This window comes from Gymnogyps californianus, chromosome 9 (assembly GCF_018139145.2).
Source record: "Gymnogyps californianus isolate 813 chromosome 9, ASM1813914v2, whole genome shotgun sequence".
Classification (NCBI taxonomy): Eukaryota; Metazoa; Chordata; class Aves; order Accipitriformes; family Cathartidae; genus Gymnogyps; species Gymnogyps californianus.
In genome coordinates, this window is record NC_059479.1 from 20,892,529 (window position 1) to 20,916,605 (window position 24,077).

Sequence of the window (24,077 nt, forward strand, 5' to 3'; positions counted from 1 at the left end):
GAAGACCCAGCCCCTGGCTCAGACCATTTCCATAAAGCTTTGTTTCCTAGTGTGTGTTTGAACAGCAGTATTCCTGTCTGCTTGTGGAGTAGAAAATGGGAGCAAAAGCAGGCAGAGTGCAGAGTCACTTGCTGCTTGGGATTTAATCCAACATCACAGCCATGAGGCAGTGTAGTATTTTGGTGACTCTTCAGAGAAAACATTTTTTAAATTATACTTTTTCTGCAGATGAGAGCCACCTTTCTTAAACACACTGCAGACATGCTATACTAAATTTAACAGAATCTCTCAGATTTGCTTTTCACAAAGATAACAGTTTTCAGAGAGCTGCTGTGTTCTAAAGGCCTGCTGTAGCTGTTTGGTGTTTGTCATGGGAGAGAGCTGTCCTTGAAGCGTGAGAATTGAGAGGTCACCCTCAGAAAAATGCAGAAGATGATTAGGTTTGTAACAAATCAGAACAAATAAATTAAGCAGTGTTGCAACTCTTAAAGAGTTATTAATCAGGAGGTTTCACCCTCTAGGTGTTTCAAAAGTACCGCAAGTACTTCACCACTTTCTGCCACGTCACTTTAGAAGGCAGTTTATCAGCCAAGACCATGTGTTAATAGGGCCCAGAAGAATGAAGTTATTAGGGCTGTGATAGGGAGCTAACACTTCACATGTTTTAGAGAACTGGGTGGAGGAAACAGTGAAAACCACTTAAAAGCGAACATTTTCTCAAATTGCTACAAAAATACAGTGATTGCCACTAACACCTGCTGTTCAGTTTATGGACTCAGTTTGCTCAACTACAAGACATCATCCCAAAGGCAGGCTGCTTAGGAGTTTGTTAGTTTAAATCTGTTTTTTATGTCTCCAACACAAGTATTGTATCACTTGTATTTTTCCTCCACTATTAAAAAAAATCCATGACTCATTTCAACACCAGAAATGGTATAAATTCAGCACAGGAAATAATGCTCTCCATAGCTCCTGCACATTTATTAGGTGTTCTTCTTTTCATTAGTTTGAATAACTTGCCAAATAATAATAATAAAAATGTTCTGTTTTCTCTTTTTAACTTGTAAAGAAATGCAACTCTGGGAAAGTACAGTCTCTCTTTCTCCTTCCCCCACCAGTAATACAGAGCCTCCTAGTCTTTTGGAGGAGATATTTGAACGGTTGACACAGACCACTACACATAAAGCAGCAAATTTGCTGTGCATGATGTGAATAATTACTGCATTATAGTTTTGGTTTTTAGGGCAACTGTTGACTTAAGCAAAATAAGCCTGCAGTCCAGCTGCAGATCCAAGTTTTCATAAGTTTTCTTGTGTTTCTCCCTCCAGTGCTGTCTCCCTTAACAGTGACCCTTTTCAGATTTTTCAAGGTACAAAACCTTTACCAAATCCTCGAGCTCAGTCCTGCACACTCTGCTTTCACACATTTGGCTGATCTGAGCTTCTCCCTCGCTAAATATTTTCCACTGGCCTGAAAACAAAAACACAAAGGAGACAGACACTGACTTAGAAAAGGGCATAGGGAACTTCGAAGACATTTACAAGCACTCTCCAGACCAACTGATTCACAATGGTTAAAGAGAGAATGTCCAATCCTCCCATGGAAAATATTCAAAGTATCTTACAATCATGTAACATATTCCATGCAAAATAACTTTGTTAAAAATAGTAAACAAGGACCAGAATATTATTCCTTTCTTTAATTAAGTAGTACTGTAAGTTGGCCCTATTTATTCAATCATTTATGATGTTGGATACTCTGCTTTATGACCGAGTGATGTGCAAATTTAACTCTGATGGTAAACCAAAGTATTTAAAAGCTGGGAAGCAACAAGTCTTAAGTGTTTCATGCACTGTGAACTCTGCCTACCTGTGTTTAATACAAACTGTGTTTGCAGGATGTTAATATTTCTGTACATTTTTTATAATGTTAATAGAAATGCCTCCTGTCCTGGTAGCTAGAATACTATATTACAGAGAACAATGACAAGCTTATGGAAGACTGACAGCAAAAAATTAGGAAACTTTTTATATGAAAAGGTGTCTCCTTCTCACTAAACCTGTATTATCAAGAGTATATTATCCCTGGGAAAAATACTTCTTTGCCTAATTAGAGACCTCAGAAAAAATGACAACTTGTAATGCAAAAGAACTGGGAAATAAAAATGTCTATACCTTAATTCAACTATCAAATTAAGTGTCATATCCCAAGCTGGATGAAATATAAAAAAGAAATTGCATCAAGAGTGATAAAAGAATTACATGTCCTTTCAAAAGACAGATTTTAATAATGAAGATATTGTTAAGAACATAGGAAAGGCTTCTTTCAAATGTAACATATATGTATGTAGAACTTTAATCATCTCTGAATTTTTTCCCTTCTAAATGACTTTCTAAAAAATTGGGGTAACTTGACATGTTACTTAAATAAATCCAAATTGTGCTGCTGTGCTGACATCAGTCATATTTCAGACTTATGGTAGTATGGGCAGAAAAGAGCCTGTCTTGTATTTTATCAAAATACAGGAGACTAAGACAGCATGGACATGAAATACTGTTATATGTATCTATATTTTAAATTGATGTATTTTGATTATTTAAATCTAAACATATAAAACACTGGAGCCATGTACTGGAGAAAAAATTAGTACATCGTTTGACTGTGTTGAGTAAAAGAGAATGTTTTTCAAGGCTATGATTATATGGAGAATAGAAACCTGAAGAGGTCTGAATTTTACTTACTAGGGGTTGTCCTTGTTATCTGCTTGAAGTAAGGAAGTTCTTCAAATTCTTTCTTGGACACTTTTTCAACATAGAAGTGACGCAGAATCCCTTCAGCAAAGAAATGAGAAGTGCATGTTACTGGAAATGTGCCTGTTGTTCTAAACCTGGGTTGCTGTCCTGCCTTTATGTAGAATTACTGCCATGTTGAGTCACTTTGTGAAATAGTCCTTACCAATTATGTGGATTTTCAGCCTATTCTTTTTTATTCTGTTTGCCATCCCCCTGTTTTTTTGCTACTCCCCTGTAAATCCTTCTGTGGATTTACAATTGTGGAGAGTTTGTGAGGGGTGTGAGCATTAGCCAATTCTTTTCCAACATAGCTGAACCCTTCCTTAGTATGAGTAAACGTAAGATTACAACAGGAGCCAAAATCCTAGTGTCTTGGAGACAAACAGTATCATTTTGCAGTCAGATACCATTTTGCCTGTCATGAGCTAGCAGGCAACATCACTGTCAAATCATCACAAGGCTTTGTGGCTTCTTGAACACACGCGGTAGTTATTAACCATCCGATCCTCTGTGACTTCTTTTCTGCTCACACTTTGGGCTTGTCTTTGTGTTTTAAAGTGCATTCTAGAGATGTATCGTTTCCGTGTAAAGGCCTGCACTATATGAGGGTTTCCTATGAGGATCACATGCTTTTTGCTTAAAGTAGATTAAGTAGATGATAGTATTTTTAGGAGGCTGGAGATAATTTTTATTATACTAAAAGTTCAGGATTTGCAGAAGTGCTTGGGCTTCTGAATGCTTTTCTATTGTCTTCTAATTTTACCAGTTAGTCTAGTAAAAGATATTGTTTCCATCCTTAACACATCTTTTGCCCATATTCTAGACCATCATGCGTGTAGCATCACTAAGGCAGATAGGGCAGACTGATTTCAATGGAAAGCTTTTTGGTCCATCCTAAGTAAGAATCTCCAGGCACTGGGTTCAAACCCTACTACCCATTTCTCTGCAATAAATTACACAGGGTATTACTGACAACCTGTTTGTCATTGTGCTTTTGCTCACAATGAAGGGTAGCAGTTTGCAGAACTAGAGCTTTGTGTGTTATTAATGGTTTTTGTGCAGCAAAACTTGAGTATTTTGGAAGTGGCTGTAATAGTGATATCCTAAATAGCCAGAAGAACAGCAGGCTCAAGATGCTGGGATTTGTAAATTGTCCTGGGATTTTAATGGAAGATGATACACTGTTTAAAGAAAGAACTTGCTCAACTCACCTTTTCTAATTGTCCACACATGTATTTCTATTTGAGGTGGCTTTTCAGTCTCTACTGCAATTTTTCTGATGGTTTCTCCTTCCTCTGTGAAAACGGATTCATAGACGGGAAATGTCTCTTTCCCACAGAAGTAATCTTTGTTGTCAAAGGTTTGACTTGGCACTTCTTCTGTTTAAAAAAAGCCCAAAACACATTCTACAGCTGTAATCAAGTCCTCCAGAACTTACTTGGCACTGATAGCCAAGCAGGTTTAGTTTAAAAGTAGAATTTTCACTTGTATGGCCACTCAAATCCATCTCCAGCTAAGCCCCAGACATGTAATAGTGTTCTATTCTGCTAGGTTCTCATGGCCTGTCTATGGTGGCAAGACAGTATTCATATTTATAATCCAGTTTCATAAGGAAATGAGGTGTGTAAAACCATGTGGTCTGTGAGACTCCTCACAATTTTTGAACCTGTTGTCCACTTTCTAAGCATATTTGAAATAATGCTAGAAGTCTCAGAGCTAATAAAATAACTAATGAAAATTTGTGGTTGGACAGAGTGAAGAGACCCAAATTAATGCTTTGCTGAGGAAAAGGGCAGGTAGAACCTACAAGGTTTGCATTTTGCTCAGCAGCAGCCAACTGGCCAGTGCAAGCCTGGGCTAGCCATAGTACACTTTATCTCTTGCCCACCTGGTAAAGTCATAGAGCATGTAAGTAGAAATTGTAATTATTCTGTTGGCAATTGGAAGTTGGACAAGAATGTAAGAGAGATGATGCAACTCAGAAACTTGGACTGCTGTTTGTGGAAAAACCTAATAATTAATACATCTCCACGCATACAAGACAGACTGCAGGAAGAGGTTCAGCTTTCTTAAAAATTGGCACATAGAATCTCAAAGAAAAAGACAGTAACTTTCTTTTTGCTATTAGATTTTCTATTGAAGCCTGTTAGCCGGGTTTTGCTGACTCTTCTCGTCTGAAATGAGCCCAATGAAAGCTGTGGATCTCTGATTCACAAGTATCCAAAAGGATCTAGATACACACCTCCCGCCTGCCTACTGCCACTGCATTGTGCTTTTTCCCAGTAAGCAAGGCTAGCAAGAGAAAATGGGAAGTGTGCATTCTGTGAAGGATTTCTCTATATGACTGAACAACTCATTTCCTCAGAGCACTTCTGACCAATGCATCACCAAACAAACATAGAAATGGGCCATACAGATTAGAAAAGAAGTTTAAAGGCACAGAAGGGAACTGGACCTCCTTTACCCTTTATATCATATGCAACATGGCCGGTCATTTGGCAGACCATCAGCAGATTCATATTAGCAGATTTTTCACTAGTTGTAGGCCTTGATTTTAGTAAGTAATGTCTACATAAGTTTAATCATTAGTGCAGCATAGAAACAATGCTAAATTTGTGATAAGTTAGTATTTATTTTAAGGATTAAGTTACAGAACTGACACCAATCAATTTATAATCAAGGGTTTTGAATCCCTCTGGTGCATTTTAAAAAGCAGAAATGATATTATCTCCATGCAAATTTCACAAGCTAGAAAACGATTTGAAGGTTCTGTGGGCACTGCAGTGGGGGAAGGATGGGAGAGTCTTTTGACAGTAATGAACTTTCTGTGTACGTTTCTGTAATACTCTCTTTGGAAATGAGTGTCAGAAAGTCATGCAAACGGTAGAGAGAAAGGCAGTGACTGATCAGAACATATGTGCCCCAGGCAGCAAGCCCCCCCATTTGAGGAACAGCAGGGAACAGCAGGGCTGGCCAGGCAGCTCTGCCTGTCCCACATTGAGACCTCTGCACACACATTAGAACAATGGGCACAGCTATTGCTGTTTTCATCAGATCTTATTGTGACCAGAAGGCTTGAGCCAAGCCCCTTAACATGCACAGCAAAAAGGTGGTCTGTGATCAACTTTGGTTTACCTGGACAGACTTTACAGCATTTTCCTTCTACTTTCTGAGGGTATTTGCAGGGATATTGTTCTGGACAATGAATTTTCTTACATTCTTGTTTGGTGATGTTGCAGGTGCACAACACACACTCTACGACTCCAAAGGCCCGGAGATTAGGATGCCAAGATTCACCATGTGAGTATGTTTTGCCATTTGAAACACAAACTACGAAAGAACAGAAAAGGAAGAAAAAGTACAACTGGAAAAGGTATGTTCACTGGCTGCCTCGCTATGAATATTCATTTGATTCATGCACATTTGTTTAAAGCAGTGTCTCTATACATAATTTGTTAGTGTCTCTGGCCCATTTCTCTGCCTGTTAACTTTAACTTGGAGTTTCACTACTTAAAATGAGTCTGAGCCTGGGATCACCCTTTTCTGAGCAGTTTTGCCTTGATTCCAACTCTGCTGACACTGGTGTCAATCACTCTTTTGAGGAGAACAGTGAAGGTGGCTGAGTCAAGTATTTGACTAGCTCCTCCCCAGTGCACGCATTTCAGTTGTGCATCATTAACCAGCTTATAAAACTCACTCCTCCTTCCCCTCCTAATCTCAGTCCACACACAGGACACAGCCTGCTACATTGGTTCTGGCTTCTGGAATTGAATCTGCAGATGACAGGATCATGACATTTGCTACTGAGTCATCTGCACAACTCTTCTTACCATTAGCTGAACACGGCTTTTGCAGAGAGAGCTGTGCTATCAGCAGGATGGATTAGTGCCACCTGGGCCTTTTATTGCTTTTGCATGAGAGTTCCTGCTACGCAACACACAGAACAAAGCAAGGGAATGTTGCAAAATGAAGTTTAGTGTCCTTTGTGGAAATATATATGTCTATAGGTATATAGAGACATTTGGCTTTTGGAATCACAAGAACACATTAACATGAAAGGACGCATATGGGACTGAAATTTCATTCCAATAGCATCTAAGCACCTCAGAATATTTATTCATCAGTGCCCTTGGGAGACAGAGAAACACAGCTGACACAAGGAGAGTGGAAAAATCCATGCCTGGTGGAAGCCAGTTTGGGTCACCCGGCAGTTAATAGGAATTATATCACTTTACACCATGTTTGCATTTGTCCTATAAACCTTACTTCTTTCTTTTTAAATATTTTATAAACAGAAAGAAAAATGCAAACTAATCCTAACAAGGTGAAAGAAAGGGCACTGCCTGATTTCTAAATGCAACTAAAGTGAAGCTGGGATATATTGTAAATATTTCCAATTCTTCTAATATGCCATCATTTTTATTAACGCTTTTATTTGTAAAATATGTTCCGATTTTGCCTGTAACTTTCAAAAGCAATTTAATTTTTATCTGTAATCTGAAATTTACATCTAACTGGTAACAGATGTGACCAACTGACTTATACTTTACTGAGTTACTGAGATTTATGGGGAGTGTTTTTTGCAATGTATTGTCTTTCATGGAGTTATGCTATCATTTGGTTTATAGTTTGCTACTTTTTAACTCTTTCTTAAGACATGTTTTTATTTTAGAGGTAGGAAACAGTTTTGTTTCTCAAATAAAAGCAAATGAAGTGTTATCTGTATACTAAGAACATGGGAAAAAAACCTATAAATGAGAAAACTGGTAAGTACTCAGCTGCTCAGCAGGCTTCTTACATGCTTAAATACTATATTATTAGTTATATTTATGCTTATATGGATCTTTTTCCCCAGCTAGAGTTCTCCAGATCCTTTATGGACATAAATATTTCATGATTTCTCCCTGACAGGGGAAGGGGTAACACATGACATTGTGTAGATACATATTCTCTCTAAGGGTTTGTTTAGCACAGAACAGTTAAATAATTACTCTGAGGTAGCAGATGAAGCCTCCAGTAGAAGCCACAATATGGCAAATAACTTCTGGTTCCCTGATGTCCCGTTTTTAGTGCTCTTCAGGTTTAGAATGATAAATCTGTATCCATGCAACTGCACAGTATTTGCACGTCAGGAGAGTTGTTGTGTGTTTATTTTTTCACTTGTTGAAATGCATCTCAAGGGGCATGTGCATTAATTAATAAAACACTTGTTAATTGCACAAGAACAAAAGAAAATACATGTTCAGCATTCCTGTTTCCATCATGGGAATCTCTCAGACACTCTCCAGGCAGTGAGTGTCTGGAGTTGCAGCAGTTACTATATACTGCATCCAGAAATATGCTATTCGTCTGTATGCTGTTTATTTGCTGAAACAAATCAGTTAGAAATTGCTTTGATGATGTCTTCATGTGTGAATTACACGTCAAAGATATTGCACTGCATGGAGATTCCTGCTCTGCTCCTAGATTCAGCATAAAACACTGGCATGATCTGAATGTTTTTTCATGCTTGTTCAGGTGGATAATAAAGATCCTATGGCCAACATTCCTTTTGTTAGTTAATACCTTAAACGATTAGTTGGCCCTAATACAAGGGCTTTTAACTCTTTGTGGGTAGTTTCTAAGTGCATACTGACTGGTATTTGTGGATAGATGCTCTTCTGAACATGCTTTTTTACAGCTATTTCTTTTATGGCTTCTTAGGCCTGTTCTGCAGACCTCTCTTCACTGAGGTACACCCATTGTGGGAACTGAGCATCCCACCCTTTTTATTGTACAAAACCTGCTGTCCCACTAACTGGAGAATTGATATTTTCCCTCTATTTTTGTCCTTCCTGTAATGCAGCAGGAATATGGCTTAGTCATGTTTGGATAAGGTTTGCCATATGGACTCAAAGTTCTGCTATCCCCATAATGTAATATGTCCTATATTATATTATCAGAAGGCACTAAGGGATTCTTAGAGTGAGATTCATTACCTTGGTTAACTTTGCCTCTTTGCAGCTCGGGCATCCAGTACAGGCTAATTGCCTACTCTGCCTCTAGTATTAGTCATGGAAGCATAGAAGGAAAAGCACCCCTTGCATCCCACTGTCTCAGACAACTAGCTTAAGGTGAGGGAAGTCATGATATTGTCTTCCTTGAGAATAATTTGCTAAGCCTTGGAGGCAGAAAACCTCTTGATACTATGGCAAAGCTTTATGGTCTGAGATTTGTGGGGCAGTTTAAACATATGCTGTTTACAGCTAGAAAAGTTACAAAATAGGAGACAGTGTAAAGAAAAAACCATGAACAGTTTCCTACTGGACAAGTCACTGTGTGAACAAGTTAGCAAATCTGAAGGCATTGTGGTGTCTTCTATGGCACAGAGCACTCACTTCCCTGGTAACCGCTGCCTGTGTTCTCAGAATTACGTAGCACAATCCCACAAAGTAATTCAGAAAGCAACACGATAGTGTGGTGCCTTTGCAGAGTGAAATGAACTGTTGTATGTGTAGGCATAACTGATCTCAGTCAAAAGCTAATTTCATATTCTTAATAGCTTATTGCTTTTTGCCTCCCTGATTTGCCTTGGGTCTCTTGATACCAGTGTGAATTTCCAAGATTCTGCTGTATATTTTGAGAACATGATTGATTCCTGACCCAGAGTAATACTATAAGAAGTGCTTGTCTTTACCTCGTCCATGCTTATGCTTGTTGTTGATGACGATTTGTACTATTGTTCCTGAAGCTTGCTGGGGATCCGGTAGGACTCCACGGTTACTCCTGGCATTGGGAAATCGTGGAATGTTGACTACCTGCCTTGCAGAGCTGGGTGACAGGTCGTAGTGGGAGCGATGGTATGAGTGTCTCTGTTTGGAGACAGAAAGGGAGCAGGAAAGTAAATGTCTCATTCCAATGAACATGGGGAAAGAGGCTGTACTAGAAGCATAACACAGGCAACGAGAGTGTTGCCACTATCATCAAACATCATTAAATGTAATGAATGGCACCATACTAAATAAAGGCCATTCAGGTTTGCAGATGGTTAACATGGTAATGAAGTCATCTACACAGACGCAGCTGTAGCTCATCTCACCAGACTGTATATGTCAGTGTAGGTGTCTTAGTATCTAAGTAAGTTGGTCATCTGAAGTCCCTAATCAAGTCAATGGACAGAGAGGCAATTTTAGAACCTGACCTGTTGTGGATCTCTATATCATGAGGAGATGAATCACAACCCAGAAGTGCCTATTTCGCTCCATGTATTAAAAATGGTGTTCAGAGCTAGATATCTACTTTACTGATGTCTACTCTACTTTAAGATTAGATGAGAAGAATTGTAAGCCTCTCTAGTTTTCCTCATCAAAATTGCTTTCTGCTAGGGCTCCAGTGGCAGAGCACATCCAGAATGACTGTCCAGCTTCTTGTTTGCTTGCAGCTTTAAACTCTCATGCAAGGCCAGGGTTAGCCTTGCACAGACTGAGCAGAACCTTACTAGAATCTGTCTTATAAACTGGTAAGTCTCATTTTATTTGCAAAGGAAAGTAGTAGTAGTGTGCAGCATGTTTTCTAGAGCAAAAACACTGGTTGTTTTCAGAGAATTATTTTCCAAAATACCCATGGGCATGAAGGAATAGTGTATATTACAGCAGTTATTTTATTAGGCATGATTCTTCTCACTAATCCAAAGACCTGTTGGTCCATGTATTTAGGTAGTGCACCTAATGCTTAAAAGCTCTTCATATTCTCTCCAAATGCTGTTATAAAAATCATCTCTTGAGGAGTAAGTTGTTAATGGATACTCTTAGCCCCAGAGGTAGTGAAGCCCCTAAAGTAAATATATACATATGTATATGTCAACTGGGAAGTAAGTCTTTGCAATTATGATTTAAAAGTGATGCTTGCATAGCAAACAAAATGCTGTATTCTTTTAGAGCATATACAACAAAGACCAAATCCAGAGCCCACAGGAGCTCATGGGAATTTATAATTCAGTGTTATTCATGAATTCAGGTTGAGTTTATTAAGGGGATTGCAGAAGTGGAAGAAACCTATTTTGGGCTAGATTCACAGAACCCAGGATGAAGCAGTAGATATTCAGACCTGTTATCATCCTTTTCTCTTTTTTCCACAATGTACTGGCACGCACAGCACAGCAGGAAAATATGTCTTTAAATCGTAGGTCACACTTACGGCTTCCCTGTTGGCTGGCTGCCGGAAGATATCTCCGTCAGAATGTTCCCATGATAATTCTCCATCTCCTGTACATGAACCAGAGCAGTATCAGTTAGGGGAGTAATTGTACAACACCTTGGGAGATACTTAGGGGAAAAGTCTCATCCAGCTTTACAGCTAAATTGAGGGTGGAGGTTGCATCAGCGTGTAGAAGTGTCAGTCTGTAGTCTGACATTATTGTATGAGATTCTGTAGAGACCAAAAGGAAGATCACTTCCCAACCGTTGTGCAAACTCAGGATGAAGATTTACTATCAATCAGGTTTATGCCCCTTAACAATATGCTATGGGCAAGGTAATTTCCAGCAACCATTTGCTATGTGATCTCAGGCAAAGGTGAGGAGACATGACTTAGGTTAGCTCACAGAGAAAGGCTAAATTGTGTGACCTTCCGTCTACTGTGGGCTGAGGGAACTCTCAAGCACAGTTACTGTTGCTCAACTGACATGTAACTTGACTGAGAATTGAATCCTGAATTACATTTTTGTAGTCAGCTCTGAAGTGTAGCAATTAATAAATAACATTGTATTTTATATATATATATATCAAGGAAAAGTAAGCCATATTTTGCCCTGCAAATTTCCTGTCCCCATATCTATATGGTTGTTTTCCCCCTCTTATTTATGCTTCATTTAATAAGAATTGCTAAGTCATGATTCACCTCCAGGTATGATTATGAACCAGGAGGTGCTTTCATCTGTTTGTCAAAGACAGACTGTTTCATAAATAGAAGTGATGGCGGTGCTCAGTGCATGACTCATTAGACACAAAACAGTAACTCTTCCAGGAAGCCAGGCGCATGCAATGAGTTATGGCGGGATGTATGAGAAGTTGGCCCACTAAGATGGGATCCCATCTAAGCTCATAGGATCCTATATTTGCATGTAGAGAGTACGAAATGTTCAGCACTGCTTTTTTGAATCGGGCCGATAAAAGTACTACAGAATAAGGCTCATAGCACTAAGGACACTCATAACAAAGTAAGGACATTCTGACTTGTCTTTTAAAAGAGAAAAGGTTTTGCTAGAGCACTTGTGATTTGTGCATGTGATGCAGAAGTAATGAATGCTTTTGAGAATCAGTGTGAGGGACTTGCAGAGCCAGGCTCTGGTTCCTCACAGACAAACACGTGATTCATGGAAAGGAAAGTTGGAAAGAAGAAGAAACCCTCAGTTTCTATTCAGGAGTAGTGTCCAGCTGTTTTCTTTGTAAAGACAACTTCATAAATACAAACATAACTAAGCATAAGCTATGGTGGAAATGATAGCAGAGAAAAATCAGTTCAGGCTAGAGAGAGAATGTGGCTTTAAGAAGTTTTTAGAGACGTATTTAGAGGTGTTCCTTGATAAGACAAGCCATGGAACTTGAACTGATACCTGATTCTTGGAAAACTTGTACAAGAACAGGAGAAATCATTCAGTGTGGAGCTGAGCTTGGAATTTATCCCAGCCTTGGAATTCAGATACAGGTACAGGTAAGACTGCTTTGCTAGTGGCTCAAAGCCTAGCTCTAGATGTGCCAAGCATTGCACTGGAATGCAAAGCAGTACCACCACATCAGGAGCCTGACATTAATGGCACAGATCACGGGCTCGGGTCCTCGAAGCAGGATAGCTGCTGCAGCAGTAGTAGTGTGTGATACTGGCTTGGGAGAGCCATGGTGCTGATGCAGGTACGCCTCCAGTTCTGCAGTTAACTCATCCAGATTTAACTCAATCAGATCCATCATGAATCCACTACCTTAGTGCATACTATATATTAGCATTTTATCCTCTATGCAGTTTATGAGAACTTTCCCCTCAACTTAAGGAGAGGTTGGATCCTGACATAAATCAGCATCTGAACCATAGTGCTTGGAGCCTTCTCTAGTCAGTAGTAGAGGAATGAATAGGAAAATCAGCAAATTTTAATATATTATGTTAATATATTTGGCCATGCAGAGAGCAGAAACTGACTCAGTTTCATCCCCATGAACTGTGCTAGATCTTGATGCAAATATTTTGTTTAGGTTTGCATTTCGTAAGAATCACAGAAGGGAGATAAAACAGCTTATGCCATATTGAAAAGGACAAAGCTGATTACAAGATAAATGATCATTTTAACATTTTTAAATAAGAGTAACAGACAGTGGAATACATTAAAAAAACCCTGCATCAGTGGAGACACTGGGTTGTCTCTACTGCATAATCCAATTTAATCTCACCTCTCGTATGGAAATTCTAATGAACTTGTTTCTCATTAGTGACTCTCTCTCTGGCTGAAGTGACTGATTTCTCCAGTGTAAGGCTAGTTTACAGCATAGCTATGTCTGATACTTCGTACTTTGAAAGTCAGTTTGATTTTTGTAACTGGAAGATGTTGGCTTCAAATACAGCTCAAATAACTATCAGGGAACAGATACCAGGAATCAGATGATTAGCAAGGATTTACTTTAATTAACTGTCAATGTATTACACTTAAAACAGTATAACACTAAATTTCACCCTGGGAAGCCAGGACTATCACCTTGCCTGCTTGAGATCAGAAAGCTTTCTAAGCAGTTTGTCTGGCAAAATGTTTCAAGATTTGTAATGATACTGTGGGGTAACATGGCAAAGCAGCAAAGAATGAGGAACAATCTCCATGCAAAGGAGTACTGCATAGAGATCCTCATCCTTGCTCTGACCGAGCTGATGTATTTATGCAGCACACAGCATTGCCCTGCCAAGAGATTAGGTCAGCTCCTACCTGGTGCCACGCTTAAGTTAATTACCACTGCATCTCTGCAGGTTAAGTAGCTTAGACAGCTTGCTGCACTGACATGACTACACAGTTTCTATCCAGGAACTTGTTCCTTCGAAGCATGCTGTACTATCTCTGCATCATGCTGCATTGTTAAGCACTGATGCACTCTGAAGTACCCTCTTTTTGGCTCAGCCCCTTAACCGCTCAGAGCTTTTGGTCCAGCATGTGTACTCAGTAAACTCCTTAGGACAGGGACTGTGTGACTATGCTAGTTTGTGTTTCACAACTCTAGCGCAGTAGGCAAAATTATACAACCGACAATATAATACTCCTTATTTTTACCATGCAATAGTACGGAGTCCAAACAAGCAGAATATCAAAAGGATATAACTGCACAAAGGTGCAAGCAGGAGATTTTTTCAAAGCAGCCTGGCATCACTGATATCAATAGAGTGGCACTTCTGAAAACCATAGGTACCTTTCGGTGCTTATGTGCATCTTTGAGAACTGGCCATAGGTGCTTAGATACCCTAGAAGTGGTGATTCAAATGCCACAAGACTAATAGTGAGATAAAATACATTTAGAAATTCTCAGACATTTAGACGGGCTTTTAGACAGATATTTAGGTTTAGACATTCAGAAAGGCTGGGAAGGCTCCCAGAATCAAGTTCCCTGTGTGTACAAGATCTAAAATGCAATTGCTAGTAAAATACTGAAGTTACCCGAGTATAGATTGACACCTAATTTAAACTGGAGTAATTGGCCTTATCCTCTGAATTGAAATTCTTGTGTGTTGCATAACTTGAGCAGGTCTGGTAACCTGTCAGATAGAAGCTTGTCTTCTGTTGCAAAGCTTTTCTACCCAGAGCAATGGCAGCTATTTCAATACATCATTTGAAGCCTTGATTTACCTCATTATAGGGATGCAATTTTATCATCAGTGCATTCTCTCCTTGTTTCAATTTAGGAAAACAAAGGTAGCAATGTTACCCTGCTGGAATTCGAGGTTTAATTTGCCAACATGCACTGGATTGTAAGTACATGGGAAACTTGCAGATAGTGTCCTGAGTGACAGTGCTAATGCACAGACAGGGCTCTGACAGGGGAAGGAGTAAGTTCAGAGCCTGTCCTTCTGTGGTGGTACTCGAACTTACCTCTGCAAACTGGACAGCAGGACTCCGGAACAGAAACTGGGAAAGAGCAAGTTAATTTGGGACAAGTCTTCAACCCACAGTACACATTTCCTTCCTGCCAGTAAAACACAAAGAGAATTTAGAAGGAGTCATGGATTTGTCTGGTACTGTATATGCATTGTTTATGGACATGCTTAAATCTAGTACATATGTTTACACAAATGCCACTCCAGTATGCAAAAGCAGAATATGAGACCAATGAAAAGTCTGAACAGCTTTTTTAAAATTTGTTGTCACACAGAAGAAGGTCCCTTTCTCTAAAAAAATGGGGAAAAGGGAAGAGGTAAAAGTGTTGGGGGAGAAGAACTGCCATTATTGTCGGCTGAAAATGTACCTGACATTGTTGGTACTAAAATCACCCAGTGTAAATTCTCCCCCCTGCTCTCCCTCTGTTGTGTCTTACCATTGAACTGGAGGAATAGCTTAGCAGTAACTAAAAGTCATAAAGTCTGTTCAGTACTTGGCCTCTTAAATTTGTAGTTAATGTAGAATATGATGATAATTTGATCAGAGGAGGTCCAGAGTTGCCAATACTTGATACTGAAGAGCTGGCTGGATTGAGAGGGATGTTTTGGTTCAGACACTGGCTCTGAAGAGTCACTGGGTGACTGCTCAAATAAACGGATTTGAATTGGTGACATCTCAGGAATGGCTCTGTGGCCCAGTGCCAGTTTACAGAGCTGTCCACTCCCAGCCTGTGGGGCCCTTTACTTATCAGCTCAGTCCAAATGAATTCAGTTTCAGTCAGTGGCTTAGTGCTACATTTTCCAGCCAGGCTGAAGTGAAATATTCTATATATGCCAAGTAGCAATATTTTACCTGCTGCCTCTGCACTGTAAGCTCACTTACAGCAGATGCTTGACAGGGTAAGCTTTGTCCACTATGTTTGAGTAAGAGGTAGCCTGGCATTTACCAGGTGCTGCAGACTGGCTCTGAGCACTCTCATCAGTTGTAGCATTAATTCTCAATTCCCAGCCTTTGCTATGTATTGCTTATATTTCAGTGTCATGTCTTCTAGAAAGGAAAAATGAAGTATAGAGAGAGCAGGGCTCTGTCAAATCATGTTACTTACTGAGCAGCTGCACTGGGCACACTGGTTTGCTTGCCTGTTTTGGAAAAGCCCCTCTGCCACAAACATTTCACCATGATGGTAAGTGGTGCCATTGTATTCACAGGATTTCCCGGTGATTTTGCTGCTTACTGAGAAAAGGGAGTCTTCTGGAAGCAATGGGAAAGACACACTTCATGCAAATGTTCTTGACAACTTGCAACATTACAAATACAGGGGAGGAAAAGCTTCCTTTCTCCCTCATTTCTCTGTATTATAAAAGGACAAGTTTTGTCATGCTACAAATTATAAGTGATATTCTCATGCTGCTATTTTGCTGAACTTTCATAATTCACACTTTGAGTTAACTGTCCCAGTTAATCTTAGGATGTTGATGATCAACTGCAATGCCAGCACTGATGGCCATGTCTCATGCTGCTGTATCTTCTCTTGCTCTGTCTGCTGTAGTATTCGGTATTAGGATAGATAGGTGCCGTTATGTGCCCACTTGTTATATGTACATGGCTTTTTCATGCTTTAATGTAGAAGGCATTAGGTCCTGTATACACACAGAATCCCACTATCAATAGCACTGTTCTAGCATGGTTTCCTCCTTCTTAGTACTGGTATCATTTTATTAATGATTTGTAGTGTTGTAGCCCATAGAAGACTTAGTTGCAGGTTAGCAGGTTGTGCCATAGGGCATGCATGATTCCATGCCATCCACGGGCACAAACCTTCTGGTAGAGGAGCAGTGATACTGGTGATGGAACTGTGTCAAGAAAAAACTGTGTACTATGCAAGTGTTTGTTTCTAGTGGCCTTCACAATTCATTGCTGCTGTTGTTTTCAAAAAAGGCAAAACTTGACAAAGGCACACTTCAAAAGCCACCTAAAAGCTAATTTTTCTCCGATGTGCATTTTAATGTCAGAGGTGCAAATGAGTGCATTTTGTTTGCAGAACTCAGTGAATATGACAAAGTGCACGAGATGGCAGTGTCAATTCAACCCTGAAACCTCCTGTTTCAACTCAAGATCCTATTGAGTTCTCACCACAGGGGTTAAATTTTCTTCTAAGACATAAAGGTATCCATACCTTATGTTAAAACATCCCCTAGATTGTTTTAACTATTAGCAGTTGACAAACTGTGCAAAGGGATTATACTTTACCTATGAAATGTAAGTCACTTGATACCTATTGGGCAGTGAATCTGGCGCTATACATTTACATTCACAGGAATTTAGCATCTCAGCATGGGAAAAGACATTTCAAACGAGCTCTATGGAAGTAACAGTGGAGCATTTGTTCTCTGGAGCCCGAATCACTGCAAATTTCTAGGAATGCAGCTGAAATTTCATTCAGTGGGTTTGGGCTTCCATGTAAAAGAAACCTGATCTGAAAATTCAGGTTTTGCTATAGCCCCTTTCATTATCTATCAGATAAACCTGGGGAGATTTTTTAATGAAACTGTGCCACCACAGAATGCACATTTTTCAGCTGGGAGCTCAAGTGAAAGAGCAGTTTTCTGCTGGCATGCACTGGCATTAAACACTGACATTTAGAGTTTTCCATAAAAGCATATATTTAGTTACAGTGGTCCATCAAATATTAATAATATTTTTAATGTTAAGTGTCAAATCTGGCTGTGGAACATACATGTACTACAGTATTTGAGAGTCTAGTGGGTCAGCAAAGAACATTCTGCAGGAGAATGGCAGAAGTTAGCCATTTAGGGTTCCTTGCCTGACATTTCATTTCTCTTCAAGAGACAGATATGGTATCTGCACTTCCTCCTTTGAAGCACCAAATACATCATTATTTCAGTGCAATCAAGGCTGTCTAATGATACCTTTCCAAAATCTTATAAATAGTACAGAGCTTTGGCAACACCTGTGCTTGGCATAGAAATGGAGAGCTTTCAGCACTGTCTGTATGGTTTGCTAGTAATACACATTCTGGAATGGCAAGATGTATGTTCTAATTAAGACACATCCTTTGAAAGTCATCAGCAAAAGATTCAAGTGACAAATTCAGCTACTGTCCCGTTAGGCACAAATATTGGAAAACGTGAAAAAAGAGGCACTACTCAGGACTGTGCTACCTCCCGAAACTTATGTCACCATAGTTTCTTGGGCTTTCCAAGAGTCATCTCATGGAAAGCAGAAAGAGAGACTGCCAAACCCTTAGTTATCCCCGTGCCCCTTGGGCAACTGGAAGAGCAGTAGAACTGGAAAGAAATGAAAATGAAAGGAGAAATGAAAAGAGAATACAGATGGTTCTTGTCTGGATATGCGGCCCTGTTCATGCAGCCTCTGCAGGACATTGCTGTGCCCATGTGGGATGTCTGTCCAAAAGCAGTGTTTGGCTTGTGGTCTGACATTTGCAAAGACCAATACTTGAATGACTCATCAGAGTATTGGATGAAGAGAGTAAATTTTACTGCAGATTTACCTTGGTATGTGCCACATTGCTCAGATCACTATGAAATCACCAAATGCATTTAAACTGTGGCTTCTAAATAAGGGAAGGAAGACGGTGAAATTTTTATTGCTTGGAAAATGACAGTGGAGAGGTGTAGTCGGTAACTGTTTTCATCTATATTTCTTTTAAGTTGATCACAGAAGTTAGGCCTATAACAGCTAAATCATAACATGCAGCTCAAAACACATGTACATCTGCCTATCTTTGGAATATGGGATGAAATTCTATTGCTATTTTGAAGTCTTATTTGATGAAATAATTATAAGAAAAGTCAGTTTCAATTACAGGGAATAAGACCATGGTTTAGGTCCTATACTGCACATACCTGTGCATGAGATTATCTTTTAGCACATTAAGCGAATGGGGCTATTTGGTTGCATAAAATAAGGCTTAGAAGAAGTTTTCAGATCAAGACCACATTACTGTTACTGCAAAAAAAAATATACAGTCATATATCGGAGACAGCATATTGGAGAGCGTGACTGATTCTCTCCAAACACAGCATCTGTCTAAAACTGCAAGGAAGCTTTGTTTATATTGCACGTCTAAATATAACTTCTGTCTGGTGCAGCTTCTCTCTCTCTGTCTTTGCTAATGTGTGACTGACTTTCTAGAACTAGGACTTGCCTTCGTTTCTTTTCTAGTGCTCTTTAAATCATGGCTAATTAGAGGAGTTCAGACTCCCTCATGATATCATATTCTCCTGTAGAATGTGAAATTAGAGTCATTGTGGATTGTTTTAATAAGTGCCACGTTTGAACTTTGAAAAGTCTTGGCATTAATATTGCTATCAGCATGCATTATTCTGTGCCTTAGTTAAGGTATGTTAGAATTAGATTAATTAACTGCAAATATACTGCATTGCTCAAAGCTCTATTTGTAAACCTTGCTTCCTAATCAGGATTGTTCCCAAAGCCTTATCTGGCTTTTTAATGGTGCTGACTAACATTGCTTTAATTAGCTGCCTCTGTAAAGTACCAGGCAAACCATCTGTGTGAATCCTTTTAATTAACTGGGTTCAAACTGAGCTTTTCTTTCTGGCATTCATAGCATGTCAGTGGAAGCAATATAAAACATACAGGGTAAAGATGTTATAGCATCAATCGAAAGGAAGTATCTTTGTTTCTGTGCTTGGCATTTATTCTCTAAGGGCTTAGACTTCAATATAGAAGTTGACAGGCCATGCTTACATTTGCCTGCGATTTTAGTGGGATCGAGATAAGACCATGAGATAGCAATATGGATAGCACTGATTTATCACCAACATTAGCTTTAGGTAATGGCAGGGGGCTAAGATGTGCAACCTAGGCTTCATGTGACTTGCTATGGATTTGAACTTATCCTGTAAGTAGCTTTAAAGTTTGAACCTGGCTGAAGAAATCTTTCAGGTTTTACAAGCAGACAACAGAATACAACTGTATCAAAAATGGATTAGCTTCAAAACAATTTTTTTTTTAAAAGCAACTGGAGACTATGGTGGCTATGCTTGAATTCTTATATCCAAGCATTCCTCTCTTCCAAACATGGGATTCTGTGCAGCTTCTGTTGTCTACCTAGGCTGTTTTTCACTGGCGTACCATACACACAAGATAAATCCTGGCCTCAATGAAGCCAATGGAAGAGTTTCCTTCAGGATTCACCCTAGGTGCTTGCTTGAACGCTGCTTTTTAAGATTATGTTTGAGATGGATGCTGGTACTAGGAGGAACTGTTGATCTATACAAACAAGATTTGTATCAATTCAGGTCTGTAGTACAGACTGATATAAAAATTCACTATGAACTAGAACTGCATGTAGGTATAGTTCACATATTCCATGAACTATAGTCCATTTGACAGGGCGTGTGAAGAAACAGTATGGCAAAAAGTTTGCCATGAAGGGATGCTTACTTAGTGTGAAGTGCAGCACTAATGCTTTCCTGATAGTCTGACAAAAGAGAGTTAGATATGAATTTGATAAACCACACATTTTATGGAAATGTTCTGGTTCAGTGGAATCTACTCCAATCACAGATTTTTCATGGAAACCTGCCTGGGTTCCGGATGGTCTGCCCATGACTTGAGGTTTCCAGGGGCCAAGGTTTGAGGGCAGCCATATTATGTACACAGACCAGGGCTTCCTGGCTTCTGGAGCTTTCCAGTCTCCTGGGAGAAACAGATGCTGTGTCACATGGATCACAGTCAGTTTTGGAAACACCATCTTTTAGCTTTGTCTGTTTACAACTCTATTCCTTCCTGGATTGGTGTAAAAGCTTGGTCCTGAAATGCTTTACCCTTACTTGGATATGGAGCAGAAGAGCATCAGTTATCTGCAACTAATCCCTTGAATAGCTTAGACAAATTCCATGGGCAGTTCCTGGTGTTTGAAACAGTGGTAACTTCTGTAAAAGTATTTATGTGCAGAGAGTGAAAAGCAGTAACTGGCTATGAGCAAGCTAGCCTTTTGGGAAATGTGGGGTGACTTACTTGAGGAAGGGCTTTAGGATCCAGGCCTTACTACAGTCAATTAAGTTTTCAACTTGGATCCTTCTGGATAAAGTCAGGAGGTACAGGTACAATTGCTAACAAACAATTTTAGGACACTAACAAACAAACTGGCAAAATCACTTCAGAATCAGTACAGTCACGGCATGATAATCAGTAAAGTATATACGATGTGACATCTGACCTTCAAGACAAGAAAATCAGTTGCTTTTGGGTGGTCTTCACCATTGTGGACAATGAGACCGAGCATCTTGGCTTTCTGAAAGTCACTGTGCCGAGTTTTACTGATCTACAACCAGTAATAGGTTGAAGTGGTAACCAAGTGTACTCCCAAAGTGGAGATTGTACAGATTAGACAAGGAAGGTGTGTAGGCAAAGTTCATGCCGCTGCATACCTCAGTAAGGGACTGTGGGTTTTTATTGCATCTCTATGAGATACTTTCTTGTACAATATTCTGGCCATTCTTGTTAGTACTTATAACACTCTCACTATTGCTTATTTTAGTATCAGAACATCTGGCAAAGATCATTTTTTAAAAATCCTACAGACTCTTGGCTTGCTGACTTAGAAACTATTTTTAAACTGCAACATTCAGAATCACCTAGTGTCATTTATTGAAAAAGATGGGCTTTTAACATCAAGCAGAAACACTAGGCACTCAGCCTGGCTTGGTTTTTGCAGTTTGTCTGTTTTATTAACCACCCTTATAAAAACAATCAAGTGCTAAACAATATGAAATTAATCATGAGGTCTAATGCCTTAAGAAACTTACCATACTGGGAACTGTTCTGCAGATAGTCTCTCTGGTCTTTTGTAAGTAGACAGATGACAGATTATGAATTTGAATCCAGAGAGGATTTTATGAAACATGTTTTCTGAATCAACACGGAGCATAAGCATGTACAGACCAAGAGACTGAGGATTTGTTTTGGAACCCTGTTCGCTAGACAAGCAGTTGAATTCTGCTATAACTCTGGGACAACTGTTTGCATTGACATCTCTCCTGCATATTCACTTGTATTCCCAGTGAGTTTTGCTACTTACTGAACACAATTGGGAGAGTCAGTTTAGTTGCAACAGGTACTTCAAAGCTCTCTAGGCTGTATCCTGGTGCAGGAAACTGTCTTTGGAGACCAGCTAACTGGTTATCTCACATGCTGCTTCTGTACAGAAATCAGGTCACCCCAAGTTGTAACATAACATCATGTGAGGCCATATTACTTGCCTTGACATTTAAAATTGGCATAAGAATTGCAGGTTAACTATTCAGAAGCAACACATAAAGAGCAATTATGAAGGTCAAAATAAAACACAATTCTTGGAAATGTGCAGACCATGAGCATTCCTAATGCTAAAGGGGAACGCGACTAGAGTATGAGAGTACTTCTCCCTGTTTTGCTTATTGAATATTTTATGAAACCTGAATCAGCTTAGGTACGCACACTGTCCAACACAAGTGGACAGCACTTTGATGACCTGACATCTGTTTTTGGAAAACTGTTTGCTTGGGCAGGAGTTGCACATACCCCCAGGTCTCCTTGTTAAAAAAATACTGTTAATTCTCCTCCTTCATGGAGTCCAGGTCTTTTCCCTACAAGCAAAATCATTCTCTAGGGTAACTTACACATAAGTCAGTAGAGAGACACAGGGATAATTCTTGCTTGTTGAGTCTTTTTACTGGTGTTTTTCATAGCAATGTTAAAGGCTAACACAATGGGCTTCAGGTTCCACTGTGAGGGATTAATTCTAGGAGGCCCCAAAATACTAACTGAAGTAGTCTGGAATAACAGTAATGGGATAACTTATTAATGTGCAGAAAATTACATTTCTGGATAAAAACCTACAGGTGCAGTTGCAATTTACAGAGTAAGTTCAAAAAAGTCCAGGCAGCAATGCAGAATAAAATGCTAACTTGCACTGACTGCAATTCATGCTAGGAGCTGGAAGCATAAAATGCAGGGAGGAGACAGTTGTAGATATTAGAAGCTTCCTTTATGTTATGCACCTTGTTACCTCTCTAGCTTTCTTCAGCTGCTCCCAGAATGCAGGTTGCAGTTGCCAAAGGCCAACTACAACGTAAAAAATCCTGTTTTCCTCCACCACCGACATGTGTTTTTAACATGAAATGCTGTCACCCACAGGAGTTGAGCTTCTGTCTTAGAATGGAATTCACTTTGTGTTTGTGTATGGGACAAGACTTCCCCAAATCAGCTAGCCTGAGTACTGTCGTTCATAGCAATAGTTCTATCCTGAGCCAGACACATGCAGAGTAGGAACTGTGCCTCCCACTCCAGCTTTCAGCTTTTATCTGAAAGCGGAGGTGGGACTGGCAGCAGCAAAAACAGTTCTTGTCTTTTTTTGCCAAACACCCATGACAACGGACTGACTCATGGATCTTTTTTTTTTTTTTAATTCCTGGTGCAGAATCTTTAAAACTTTAAGGGTAACAATATACCCTAAGGTCCCACCTTGCTTGTGGTGAAGAGCATCTTTTACACCACAGTATAGATTAGTCCATTTCTTTCAAGTGGGTCCCAGTGAAGCCAGGGAATGACTTCTGGAAGGAAGTACTCCTCAGTGAATAACTCTGGGGACTAGGACTCTTAAGTAAACAAGGTGTAACGTTTTAATTTCAATTTTGGGGCAGCAATATTGAAAATTAATTCAAAGCACATGAGCTGTGCTTTGGTTCAAAACATTTCCCTTCAGCAAGTAATGCTTTTGCACCTCATGCAGGAGAAACTAAACTAAAAGGAAAGGTCCTGACAAATGGTGTGCTTCATCCTCGTGGTGTATGCTAGTAACGCCCTGTGTCATTGGTATATGGGGAAAGCAACAGCAAGTGATACATTAGTATCACATTGGATGGCAGTGGGTTTGGACTCTCCTTTGTAGTTGTGCATGTTTGCTGCCTACTAACTCACATTACTTACCTTTCTGTGTCACCAAGGACATGTGTACAATACTTGAGAATCTGAAGCTCCTTTGCAGCTTCTACTGACTGCAAGATACAGACTTCAATCTGGCATCTTACTGAAGCAGGCCCAGACTGAGTGACTGCAATTTACTCTTATAGTTACTTTTGACTGTACAACCAGTTGGAACATGTTTGAATCCTCTGTCACCCTGATGTACAGGA

The 24,077-nt window shown here is 39.6% G+C and overlaps 1 protein-coding gene across 6 annotated transcripts in view; it reads right to left on the reverse strand.

Moving 5' to 3' along the window:
- Positions 1 to 239: 239 nt before the first annotated feature.
- Positions 240 to 24,077, reverse strand: part of CHRDL1 (chordin like 1) — a 40,264-nt gene continuing 16,426 nt past the window's right edge. The window contains exons 4-12 of one of the 6 annotated variants that reach the window (XM_050901787.1): positions 15,998 to 16,140; positions 14,887 to 14,980; positions 10,968 to 11,035; positions 9,469 to 9,643; positions 5,918 to 6,122; positions 5,031 to 5,041; positions 4,004 to 4,165; positions 2,742 to 2,831; positions 240 to 1,470 (exon numbers count right to left, since the gene is read on the reverse strand). In XM_050901787.1, coding sequence (XP_050757744.1) covers positions 1,340 to 1,470; positions 2,742 to 2,831; positions 4,004 to 4,165; positions 5,031 to 5,041; positions 5,918 to 6,122; positions 9,469 to 9,643; positions 10,968 to 11,035; positions 14,887 to 14,980; positions 15,998 to 16,140 — 1,079 coding nt within the window. In that variant the 3' untranslated portion in view covers positions 240 to 1,339. Of the gene's footprint in view, positions 1,471 to 2,741; positions 2,832 to 4,003; positions 4,172 to 5,030; positions 5,042 to 5,917; positions 6,123 to 9,468; positions 9,644 to 10,967; positions 11,036 to 14,886; positions 14,981 to 15,997; positions 16,144 to 24,077 lie in introns of all 6 variants that reach the window. The other 5 variants (XM_050901786.1, XM_050901784.1, XM_050901785.1 and 2 more) reach the window with 5 other exon arrangements.